Consider the following 12,676-nt stretch of genomic DNA (forward strand, 5'->3'; position numbering starts at 1 on the left):
TAGGGGGAAGGGGAGGCTCTGGGATACGAGGCCACTGCTCTACAGTCCTTGTCTGTTGTTCTATCAGTTATTCTGGAACTGTGGATGTGCAAATGCTTGCAGTACTGCTGTGGTCAAAGGAATATGCTGAAGTGCACAGTTTCTTTTAGCGTAGTTGGGGTGTGGTCACAGGGACACATGCACGCTTGGAACAGACGCATGACCAACAAACTGAGAAAAATAATAGACACATACTGTTTACGAGAAGTGTTTAAACATGACACATTTTGTGATGATGCTATAAATCCGCTGCACAGACCATTAAATAGAGGAATATTAGCAGTTGAACATCTACTTTCATTTCTATAGCATAAATAACTTATGATGAGCTGTAGATTAAAAAATAACCATAGCTTAGCTTCTCCATATTTTACAATGGTCTTTTTTTATGTTGAAAATGCCAAATAGTCAAAGCAAAACTGCCCATTTGGAAACATGGTTGTGTATTGAAGTAAAATGAAAACTCTGACTTTTTCTTTGGTAATGTAAAGGCCTGGTGCAGGTTTTCAGATCTTAGTTGATGACAAATCCTTTATATTTAGCAATTAGGGTCTTTCCTCTGTTTTAACCGATGCATTGATATTTATAGTCTATTGCTGCAAGGTTTGAAAAGTGACACTTTGAAGGTAAGAAAAAAAATTTATTGGCTGATCTTTGAAGATAATTGAAATTTTAAGATAAATGGATCAACAGCCTGTGTGTGTTTTCAATTACAAGTTGAGTAATAATGACCTTGCAAAACTAAATTTCAAAAGGGACCACATTGCTAAGCAATGTACTGTAAGTTGTCCTTTGCATCATGTTTGCTTGGTGCCTCATTATGTTAAAAGTTTAAAGTTTCTTTTCTTATAGAGGTTTGTTTTCTGAAAGTTTAATCTGAAAGTTGGTACACATAGTATTTTAAAGACACTTCAAATATGTTTTAAAAGTAGTGATATATTGACAGCATTTAAACAGTTATTGTTACAAGGCTTCCATATCCTAAAAAAAAAACGTAACACGGTTAAAGTTTAGTTTAACATTTTAGCAGTCCTATTATGGTGTGGTTTATTAAAGCCATTTCCACATTTTACTAACCACCACTACTTCTCTTGCACATTTTTGGTTTTGGAAAGGTCAATATTAAATATAGTCTAATGTTCTAATAATATAGATGGGCATTCACACATTTTATTTTAGGTCATGAACATTTATATCGCTGCAGTTTGGGGAAACTGGCTTCAGTCAAATGACGTCAGTCAACACTTCCTCATTTCATACATCAAGGCCAACCTATCAAAGTTCAACAGGAAATGAGTTGTACATCCTTCACATTGCATTGCATGACAGATGGCCATGCAATAAATGTATTGTTAACTTCACCTATGTTTCATAATACTGAATATCTCTCTGAAACTGGTAAAGATGCAAATGTTTTCCCATGATTTACTCTGGGGTCTATTCACTCAAAATCAGCTGCAGTCTCAGGAACTGATCCTCTTTTATGAGTCTGATTCTGCATAACATTTCCATCCCTGACTCTTGCTACTCTAAACACTGTGATCCATCCTCCTTAGAAAAGTGGAACCTTCTAATCATACAGAAGATGTTAAATTAAAGTAAACCTAAATGACTGCCAGTGTATTAGGATGCATTTGAAATGTTCTCATGTAATTTATACAGAGAAAACCATTCCCTTAAAGGGTTATCACCTGAAAATCTGACTTTTTCATGTTAAAGCATGTGTGAAAGTGGACTAATGTTCTTTTTATGCGGGATCTTTGTTAAAACCAGAAAAGCCCACAAGAGGGCGCTCTCAACATAATCCTGTTTCATCAATGATGGAATCACAAAGTGAGGCGCTTCCAAAAATCAGGGACTCACCTGAAGGCAATCAGTAAATGTTGGTGCTTCAGTAACTTTTTACTTATTGTGTAATGTAATGTGTGTGTCGTGTGTACCCTCGCAAACGGTGTATGAAGAGGACTCGTAATGAGATCTCTTTTTCTCTTTAGAATAATTAATCATGGAATTAAAGAGAATTTATGAGGTTATGACTCCTTTAAACCACTTAAATGACTTGCAAAGCTAATTGATATCAGCTTTGAGACAGTATTACAAATAGCATATATTTGGGATTTTTTAGGCTTGCTTAATAAGGTGACCAATCATAAAGAAAACAGATGACTCCATTGAGGCAGGAAAACACCCAAAACATGCAGGATAGGGTTCTGAGTATCAGTTGTGATTGTCTGACTGGATATTAATATGACATGATTATGCCCTGTCCAGCAGCACCATCTGCTGCACAAATCTATGATCAGCAGCCCTGTATGTTTAATCATATAGACTGATTTCAGATAACCCATCCTCCTATGATTGATAAACACTTTGCAAAGATTAAAATAAGTCATTTACTTCAGTATAAAACCTCAAAGGAGTTTAGACATAATTTTCTGTTAGAGAGAAATTTGTAATTAGCTGCTATGTCTTAGTAGAACTAGCAGCCAAACCTAAAAAAGCAATTAGGCTATTACAAATGTTGGATCATTGTAATACCAAAAAAGGTTTTTTTATTGAACATTTTATTAGTGGATACATTGTACATGCCATTTACTTGTGTGAAATAAAAAAAAATCTGATACAAAAACAACAGCTTGTCGGACAACAACTGACAAGGGCCAAAAATGTCACACTGCAACCAATAACAGTGAATCAATGACTTGACTAGAGATGAAACAAATGCGACTGAAAGTACATAATCCAATCATTTCTTCATATGACACATCTGCTTGAATTCAATAGTTAATAACCACTGCAAAACCGTACAGAAGTAGCTACTTGCCCTATTTGAGATTCCTGGTTCAAATGTTTGCATACGTTTTTAGACTCTAGCCTGTTTAACGCCCATTCATACAAATCTGGTGTGTGTCATCAAGGAGCAACCTAAAACATGCAAGACAGGGGTACAAGAGCAACAGGGTCAGGAACCACTGAAGAATAGGAAACAGAATACTTAAGGTCAGGGATATTCAAATCCATTTCCCCAGAGGCCGGGTGCTGGAACTTTTAGATTTTTCCCCTCGCTTTAGAATAGGGTTAGCGTTGCAGATGTTTATACTCCAGCAAAAGCCTGTCATCAGCAATCAATTGAAATGACATGTACTGAGGGGGATTTAGCCAAGAGCTTCCAAATTTCCCTTTGGGATTAATAGAGCATTATTTATTTAATTATTATTGAATAAACGTGAATGGCACAGCCTCTGCCCTCCAAAAGAAAAGGAAAGCAGTCATTGCTATGGCAACACAATGATGCCCCGTGCGTGGCTGTAACTCTGTCCCGCAGTGTGACATAAAATCAAACATTTGCCTCTTTCTTAAAACAAAACTTTTTTGGAATTAATTATGTTTTATCCCCATAACTAACTTGGAATTCTATTTCCGTGTGATGAGGATGCAGAAAACCAGCAGAACTTACATTTGGAGGAACGAGTTTCCTCCTTCACTTGTTCACTTTTACACTACTGTCAAATTCCAGCAAGCCTGCTCTGATAAACGGTCCACTGGCCCTACCCACTACAGGCTTTGGGATAGTTCTTAATATGGTGGACCCTCTGTGTGAACGCACAAATGAAAGGTTAGTGCTTATTGTTTGTTTTTAGGGACCAGGTTGGGATTCAGCCAACATTTCCTGAACATTACAGAAAACATCCGTTTTACTGATGGCCTCAAAGGGTTGCTCAACAAAATTCAAATCCATGAGCTCCATCAGGCTTGCTTACTTATTTTATTTATCAATCTATAGCCTAACATACAGTGTGTATGTATACTATGTATACATATATACAAAGTCTATGTCATGATTTCCATTTTTTATAAGTTGTATTTTTTATTACTTTTGTTATTTTACTGGCATTTTTTTTCTTCTCTTTAACTGAAGGATGCGTAAAATTTCAAGCACAAACACAGACAAAAAAGGGCAGTGGGTGCTCAACCGCATTGAGTAAAATTGCAACTTTAGAGAAAAAACTTCTTTAATATTGAGGGGCAAGATTTGAATCCTAGGTTCTCTGGGAAAGGAGTCAGACCTTTATCAAATCTGTGTGCAAGATGCAATGACTTGCCGTGGTGACTCCTGCACAGAGGAGCAGCGAAAGGAACTTGTGAGCACTTTTCAGGACATTCAAATTCTCCAGATGGAAAGGACAAAGATAAAATGATAAAAGTAGTAAAATCATTAAAAATATATTTACTTCCACCAATGGCAGATTTAAGATTATATGATTCAATTTTGCAAAACATTCATTGGATAGGAAATGTAAATATGGCTGAACCAAGTTGAACTTGTCCTGGATACATCTATGGTTGTGGATTTTATGCTCATGAGAAAACCATTAAAGCTGCAGTATAAACATAAGGACATGGTCCTGCAAAACTAGATTTGTTAATTTAAGTCACAGCTGAAATATTTAGCCATTAAGGTTTCACATGTCCCTGCATTATTCTAACAGCACAGTTTACATCTGTTAAAATCCTGCTTTTGACTGTAAAACTGTCTGGTTGGCATCCTCCTCAGCTTGAAATGAAATTTCTGCATCTGATTTTTTGCTATTAGCTTTCCCAGAGACACTTGTGTCAGTAGCTCTAGCCCAGGTAGCTGCTCTCTGTTGACTTGTTCCTCCTACATATTGTTGTTCACTTAAAGACTCAGTTATTTTAATGATTTTCTTTTAACAGATAATAAAAGTTCATTATGATTCCCTTCATTAGAAATGTTAACAAAAAATAGGATAAAAAAAAGTCTAATGAAGATACTTGACCTAAGTACTATGAAAAAATAAAGTCAGTTTTATACACATCTACTGTACTTTTAAGCTAAACTGTTGTTGCAACTCTGACTGGGGGTGGTGGGACAAACGTGGGAAGAGTCCCAGATCTCTCTGAGGGAGTCTGGAATAAAAGTAAAAAAACAAAGGTCAATTTTAATCTGATTAGTAGATTTCATATTATACATTATGTATAATATAATTTTGCATTAGTAAAACTACCTGGTGCAACCTATTGTAGTCAGGTGGAGACCTAAGCCCTGCATTCAGCATTTTGTGTGGAGCAGAGTTGGGCTGGATGTTTTTCACCTGAGAAGGACAAATATATTAGAATAGTGTGAATCAGTAGATAAAGAAACAGAAATTTATACAAAATGTTCTAAGGCTGGCAAATTAATCTCCTTGATGCTGCAACTTCTAATTCAAGGTTTTACAAGATGGTCATGAAAATGTTTTGACACAAGTTTATATGCAGACTTTAAAAAAAATATGTATCCATCCATCTCATATCTATATCTATATATATATATATATTCCAATTGTAACTTTTAATTCAGCCTGAATAAGGTAACATGCAAATTAGAAGAGTGGTAGTAAAGGTAACATGTCTCTTGTAGCCTCCTTGCCCATAAATTCAGTTCAATTCAATGCATTTATATAGTGCTAGTTCTTAACACATTAAATCTCACGACACTAAACAGATACAATTTAATCAGATCATACGCAGATGGATTAGTCTTCATTAATTCTTCACACCAAGCATGCATGCAATGACAGTGAAGAAAAAACTCCCTTTTAACAGGAAAAAACCCCAAGAGAATGAGGCCCAGTGTGAGCGGCCACTGCCGAGGCTGACAGGGGTTCAAGGTGATGGAAGCGAACATACAAAAAGAAGCAGTTATACAAAAGGTGACTGTTAACCAGCTCTGCAGGTGGCCACCATCCAGGAATGACACAGTCAAGCAGAAAAGCTCTGAGCAATCCCCAATGTTAAGTGAGCAGTTACAGTAAGTCATATGCCCAACTACCCCTCTGAAGGCCTCCTACCCGCAGTCCATGATACTACAGCTCTCAAGGGGGGAATCATGCAAACACAAAAGGCATGACCCATAAAATTCAAGGAATTTATGTGCCTATCAATTTATGTGCCTGGAAAAAGAAATTTTTGTTGTGAACAGGTGAAGAAATGGATGAATTGCAAAGCTGGACACGCAGGAAAATGAGTAAGCTGACTGTAAATGGGAGATGACGCGGTCTGCTCATGCGCTCTTTGTTATCAGCCCAAGCCTTACTGTTGACCGAGTATTAGATTTGGTGCGGCTCGGTTCCAAAGGATTGGTGTAAATATAGTAAGAGAAACAGGACTACAATGTAAAAAAAGCCAAACTCCAAATTGTATACAAAAAAATGGTGTTTATGGCAGCAGCCCGGCTGACATCTCTTTCCAGGACGAAGTCACAGTCAAACAGGAACAAACCAGATGAAACTACTATGACAAGAAAAAGCTGAGAGATACATGTTTATGAGTGCAACTAATAAATACTGTAGAATTGGGGAATAGGAAAAGAATGAAGAAGGTTGATGAAAAGTGGTTCCTATGTCTTCCAGCAGTCTAAACCTATAGCAGCTTCAATATAGAAAATAGCTCAGGATAAGGTAGGAGAAAGGTAGCACCATTAGGCTATCCGTTTACTTATATTCATTTACGAACAAAAAATAAATACATCAAACCTTCTCAACTGCTCTGGAGACTGGATATCTTGTCTGACGACCTACAGGGGAAAAAAACAAACAGGACACATGATGACGTGCTTCAAGTATGATTCTGGTGTTACAATCAAACAACTTAAAATGCAAAGACCAAGTATATAAGGTGATGTTGTTAAAATGAATTAATTCTTATTTTGCTTTGTGCCCGGACCAGGTTACATAGGAAAGTAAAACGGATCCATAACAACAGAATATGAATAGAAAACATGATTCCTAAATTCACCTACTTTTTTTCTTGTGAAGGTAGAATATTAGAACAATGAGGCCTATTATTAGGAATAGGGTCAGAATGCTGCATGGAATTCCAGCTGCTATACCAGCAATGGCAGGCCCGCTCAGCCCTTCACCTAAAGTCAGTCAGAAAGCCATTAGTAGTTTAAATAACACAAACTGATTTTAACCTAATTTTAGTCTGACAAAAGAGATTCCCCTACCTGGACCAATCCTGTGAACCTCAGATGGCTCTCCATCAGTTAGTCGAGCTTTGGGAATAATTCGAAACCTGTAGGTTAAGTCGGGATCAAGGAAAAAGATGTCTGCACTCCTAGCAGATCCAGGTTTCTGTTGAATTATGCGGTATTCATTTGAGTTGCCCTTCGTCATGGCATTTTTCTCATTATTGCTCAGAAGATCTGGTCCTTTCATTTGGATGTCAAAACCTTTGATAAAAGAAAAGGTTATACTTTATTGCACCAGAGCCTTTAGCAGTAATAAAGCTCCAGATTTCAGTCAATCTATGAAGCAATCTAGTCTGTGGTAATAAGTACATAGATATTTGCTTTTCCAAGCACTTCTGCTCTAAGATGTTTTCCCAAAATACAGTTTTGCTCAGCTGACAGGTTTGAACATTACTCAGTGTTTACACCCCTATATTCTTTGAACAGTTTCTATGTTCAACATTTAGTCTGCATTCTGCCTGAGCACTTTCTGCTTAGGCCTACAGTTTCTGCTTTTTCCTAAGAAATTTGTCTGGGAAAAGGACTCAGCCCTGAACTTTCCAAATTTACTTAAAAACTCCACGTTATTTCTGCTTTACCTGTAACAATAGATGTAGGTGGGACCTCCCAGGTCAATGTGATGATTGACCCATCTTCATTAGGGAACAAACTAGAATCTGAGATAGACGGGCCTGAAGAGGGACAGAGGGAGAAAGGGAGTTAATGGGATATAAAGACTGGAGAGCTTTGTTTAAAGGAAAGCACTCCTTAGCTCCCTCACTAAGGGCCATTGTGCCCCTTTAGTAATGCCAGTCATGCTGACAAATAAAGGTAAATGGAATGGAGCTCTCAAACTTCTGTAAACCAGAGGTATTGACTATTGTAAAATCATGTAAGAAAAAGTAATGATGTACAAAACATCCTTTAAATTTAAATGGATTACACATAAAATTGCAATTCTCAAAATGTTGGTAAAGACACTCCTCAATAAGCAAGAAAAACATTCTAGAGTCACGTTTTTATATGAAATCTGTTAGACTGTATATTTTTTTCTAAAATATAGTTTGTTTTTGCTTCTACCTTTAACATTTTTGCAAGCTGTTTGCTCTTCTAACTAATGGCATGTTTTAAAGTCTGTATACTCCAGCTAAGACTAATCGATTACTAAATTAGTTTATAATTATTTTAATAAGTGGTTCATCATGATCAATGGGGATAATTGGTTCAGTCCTATTTATAAGTCATTTAGTCAATGAACAAACTACGTAAGGCCCATTTGAATAGTAGTTTTTCAGTTTAATTAGTTAGCCATAATTCTTCTGATATGAGTGTCTTAACTGCATATTCTCTCCTGAGTATACTCTAGTTTTGTTATTATTTTTTTTTATTTATTTTTTTCAAAATCTAATAAAACAAATAACTTACTACAAAAGGGCATCATGTTCAGTTTATGGTACAATATACTTTAATTTTTTTACCTGTATATAAATTGAGGCTGTAAAACATTTACAGGCCATTTCAGATCAAGTATTAATCCACATGACAAGTATTGCATCATAAAACAGATCTGAATTTAAAGGTTAAAAGATGGGCACTTTGAGAACCAACAAAAACCCTCTTCAGCAAAGATGATTTTGTTTTTTAAGTTGCAATATCATAAAAATCTTTAGTAACTTTTCATAATTTCTCCTAGAATTTTAATGAAACAAAGCCTGATCTAAAGAACATAACGATGGATCTGTCAAACACTGTGAATCAAAGAGATTTCACACATTGCATGTTTAAAAGAAGGGGGCCAAATGTTTACTTTTTTCTGCCTAGAAAACTTTCCTTAGGTAAGCTAAGAACAAACAAAAGGTCACTTTTATGAAAACTCTTGCCAATTGGAGAAGTCTTACTAAATAACAGACAGTTCAACCTATCAAACCAGATTATAGTGAATTTTTTAAAGCACTTCTAAAGCACAGACATAACCTGTATGCTGCTTTACCTTGCAGTTGGACCTGCTTTTTCTGACTGCCCAGTGGATTACGACAAGTACAGGTAAAATTTGGTGTAAGCAGGAAAGTGGAGATGTTATAACTTCGAATCTTCAGTTGTGTGGTATTACTGCTGATCTGGTATGGGGTCCCGTTGATGACCTCCTCACCTCCTCTAGACCATGAAACCACAGCCTGAGGGGATGCATCACTGACACAGTAGATGGTAACTGCAATTTGTCCATCAGGGTCAACAGTGTTTTTTACAGCTGGGAGGAAATTCATGGGACGACCTGTTAAGCAAGCAGATTCTTGTTAGGGTTGTGTTCAATGTTAAAGCGCATTTTGACTGACTGTTCTTTTTTCCAAACAAAAGGAAGGAAAATAAATATTACTTGCTGTAACGCTGCAGGTTTTATGTTCTATTGGATGCTCTGCGTTGCAAACAACAGTTTTCTCATCAAAGCTACTGGCATCAGTGACAGTAAGACTGAAGATTCCCGCTCCAGTGCTTGTGGTGCTTAAGTCGGGAAAAGTCAGCTGGGCATTTGGTGTTCCCCCTACCCACCTGCACTGATACTGCAGATCAGTATTGTTCACAGACAACACCGAGCACGTTGGATCACCTAATGGCCTCTCTGTTACAGGAATAAAAATTAAACGCTCTTAATCACAGATTAATATAATAATTAAAGCATTTTTTAAGATACTTCAACTACGGTATTAAAACCACTTTAGCTTTAATCAAGAAATAAATGACATATTTACATAAAATTAGAAGTTTTTCCACGTACCATAGACAGTTATAGTCACATTCTTCTCCCGCTTCTTTCCACTCATTGCATTGAGCACAGAGCATGTATAAACACCTCCCTGATTGGTTTGCACATTGGTTAAATTTAGGATTCCTTGGTGAAATTCTGAAAGAGTTTGACCCCCAAAGACCCACTCAGCAGTTGGCTGTGGGAAGCCTTCAGCATTGCAGGAGATAATCACAGAGTCCCCAACTTCATAGAAAGGCTGAGCTGGCAGTGCCTCAATTATAGGTTCATCCGGTCCATCTACAACAAAATAAATTGTCCAGAAAAATGGAGGGATACACTAACAGCTTTAAGAAGGTATTGGTAAATTATGAATCTTACAGAGAACAGTCACATTCTTCTGAGCCGTTGCATTGCTGAAAGGGTTCATCAGTAACACAGAGTATGACCCGATGTCACTCCGATTAGGTCCACGTATTACAAGGCTGCCTCCCTCTATCAAATAGTGCGAGCCATTTTCCAGTTTTCTTCCATTTAAGCTCCAGATCTCCTGCCCAACAACACCTTGAAGCATGCTATATTGTAAGGTGAACCGCTCAGCTCCCTCCTGGGGAAAATCAGGCTGTGTGCTCAGAGTCACGACCTGGATCACCTCTGTAGACAAAATGTTTTTGGATTGAATAAACTTTCCAACTGTGTTCATATTTCAACATTTAAGGCTGTGAGTGTTGATAATTGGGGCATAAAACTACTTCAAAACTAACATTTTTATTCTTATTAATTGATAGCAAGTCACAAAATGCCAAAGAATTTGGCTTTTTACAGTGTGTTGTATCCTTTCATGTATTAATGGAAATTTCAGCAGGAAAAATTAGTCAAGAAGGATAGCTGCAGCCTTAAGAGGATTGTAAAGTGAAATTCATTAAAAACTTTTGGGGAGAGATGAACTGTGGTTTAAAGTTAGTCCTCTTATAAAAAAAAAAAAAACACACACACACACACACACAGATATTGTCTTATTTTGCATGCAACTTTTTGAAGCCTCAGGAAAACATTGCTTCATAATTGTCCAAAGGTTTTCTAACCAGATTGGTTTAAATTAATTTATTAAACTATATAATCTGTTTATAGACGGGTCTGTTTCGCATGATATTGCCAAAATCCCGTTGAAGACCACATATAGTCAAGCATATTTACTGCAACACATCTCCACATTCCTTTGCTCACCATATATCCTCAGATTGAAGGTCGTGGATGCTTTTCCCAGTCCAGACTTTGTCATATTAACAGTATAAATGCCACTGAAGTGCTTTGGCACATTTGTAAAGGTAAGGGATCCATCCTTTTCAATACGGAGTACATCCCTGCTGTCATCCACTATGTCTGGAGGAAAATTGGCGTTTATAGTCCATGTCCCCACAGTTAAAGATCCATTAAACCAGATAACCACTGGATCAGTGGCTCCACTGAAGGACACAGCCAGAGTCACGTTGCTGCCAGCTAAAACATTCACCAGGGTTGGACCAACTGGAGACACCACTAGTTGGCTTTTAATACCTGCTGGGATGAATTCAAGTTAGTTCAAATTGTGAAACAATGTATCCATTTTACCTGCTTTCATTAGAAATTAATAGAAATTGTATTTAGTTATAAAAAATAAAACTAAAAAAATAATTCACAGCAGCATTGTCCTTTTAAAAAATAAAAATGTTTCCTACAGAACCACAGGCTCACCTTGAAATGCTGAGAATGATAAAACAATCAGGACCAGAGCGCTTAAATTCTGAAACCATTCCAGCTGCTTCATCTCAGACGAACAGAAGAATTTACCAGCTTATTAGCAGTTTGGAGACAGTTTAATTATTGCTCCGTTAGATCCAGCGCGTGAAGAAGAAGCGTCAGGTAGCAGTGAGGTGCGCAGGTTCCGGTGCGCACGAGCGGCGCCTCGTGAGGAGCTCACCTGTGCTGTCAAAGCCCTGATTGTTCCATGGGGGCCACGCCCCCTCCTTACGTTAAACACAGGGGGCTTTATATCCCCAATTTCAGCAGGAAAGTATGTGAATAGATGACGCTGGCTTTTCTTTGACATTTGTTACCTGTTGATCTAGTGCTTTGTGGCTAAAAGGCATCTCTCCATCTATAAATATAAATATCAGTGTATTAAGGTTCTCTTGTGTTCAACAATAGGAAAGCATTCAACAAATATATGTTTGAGCTCACTTTTGGAAAATACAAGAACCAAATGAAAGTGTTCGGGTCGAGTAACTGTAGGTCCATCAGTCCCCACCAACTTTATTACAAAGCTACACCCTTGGTTTTAACATTTTCTTCTGTTTAAAAGGGAAACCCCTCAGTTACCGTTTTTCATTACTCCTGCCTTACTCATCTAACAGTAGCTCTAGAACATTAGTTTCCTTTAATATTATAATGAAAATATTCAATGATAACTGGTCTCAGTTACTTCACCTATAACTTTGCAATAATGCTTTACGATAAAAGACTTTTTTTTGTCTTTTTAAAGGGGCATTAGAGCAACCTCTACCAGCTCCCTCTAGTGGTAAGCATAAAAAAATGCAAAGTACATTTTCCAACTTTAATGGACCTCACAGTTTAGACCAAATTTAAAGGTATATTCAGAGTGGATAATCAAAATAAGTGGTACTCCTAATTGTCAATCATTATGGTGATATGTTTAAGGCTGTCCTACATCCTTGTCCCCATTTTTACTTACCGGTGGGGAGTCTGATAAAGTAGAAAAATTGCAAATCTTCATTTGGAAAGTAAGCTTGTATTAGCAATGCGAACAGCAACTTTTAAACAGAGCGTGCACAAGGAAAAATTAGCTTGTGCACGTTTAATTGGCGTTCCTTCTTGGGAGCGGGCAA

At 37.1% G+C, this 12,676-nt stretch overlaps 1 protein-coding gene across 2 annotated transcripts; it reads right to left on the bottom strand.

Annotated features, from left to right (window-relative positions):
- Positions 1–2,596: 2,596 nt before the first annotated feature.
- vsig10l (V-set and immunoglobulin domain containing 10 like) lies at positions 2,597–11,709 on the bottom strand. Of its 2 annotated transcripts, XM_015371846.1 has the most exons (12): positions 11,526–11,709; positions 11,019–11,348; positions 10,173–10,445; positions 9,825–10,091; positions 9,426–9,668; positions 9,042–9,323; positions 7,651–7,743; positions 7,049–7,273; positions 6,842–6,961; positions 6,576–6,616; positions 5,067–5,153; positions 2,597–4,968 (listed from the first exon to the last, which is right to left on the bottom strand). In XM_015371846.1, the coding sequence occupies exons 1-12, from the start codon at positions 11,596–11,598 to the stop codon at positions 4,894–4,896; spliced, it is 2,109 nt and encodes a 702-aa protein (XP_015227332.1). In that variant the 5' UTR covers positions 11,599–11,709; the 3' UTR covers positions 2,597–4,893. The 2 variants fall into 2 exon arrangements, with proteins under 2 accessions (XP_015227332.1, XP_015227333.1); XM_015371847.1 differs by lacking the exon at positions 10,173–10,445.
- Positions 11,710–12,676: the final 967 nt, after the last annotated feature.

Source organism: Cyprinodon variegatus, unplaced genomic scaffold, assembly GCF_000732505.1.
Source record: "Cyprinodon variegatus isolate N-32 unplaced genomic scaffold, C_variegatus-1.0 Scaffold66, whole genome shotgun sequence".
Taxonomy (NCBI): Eukaryota; Metazoa; Chordata; class Actinopteri; order Cyprinodontiformes; family Cyprinodontidae; genus Cyprinodon; species Cyprinodon variegatus.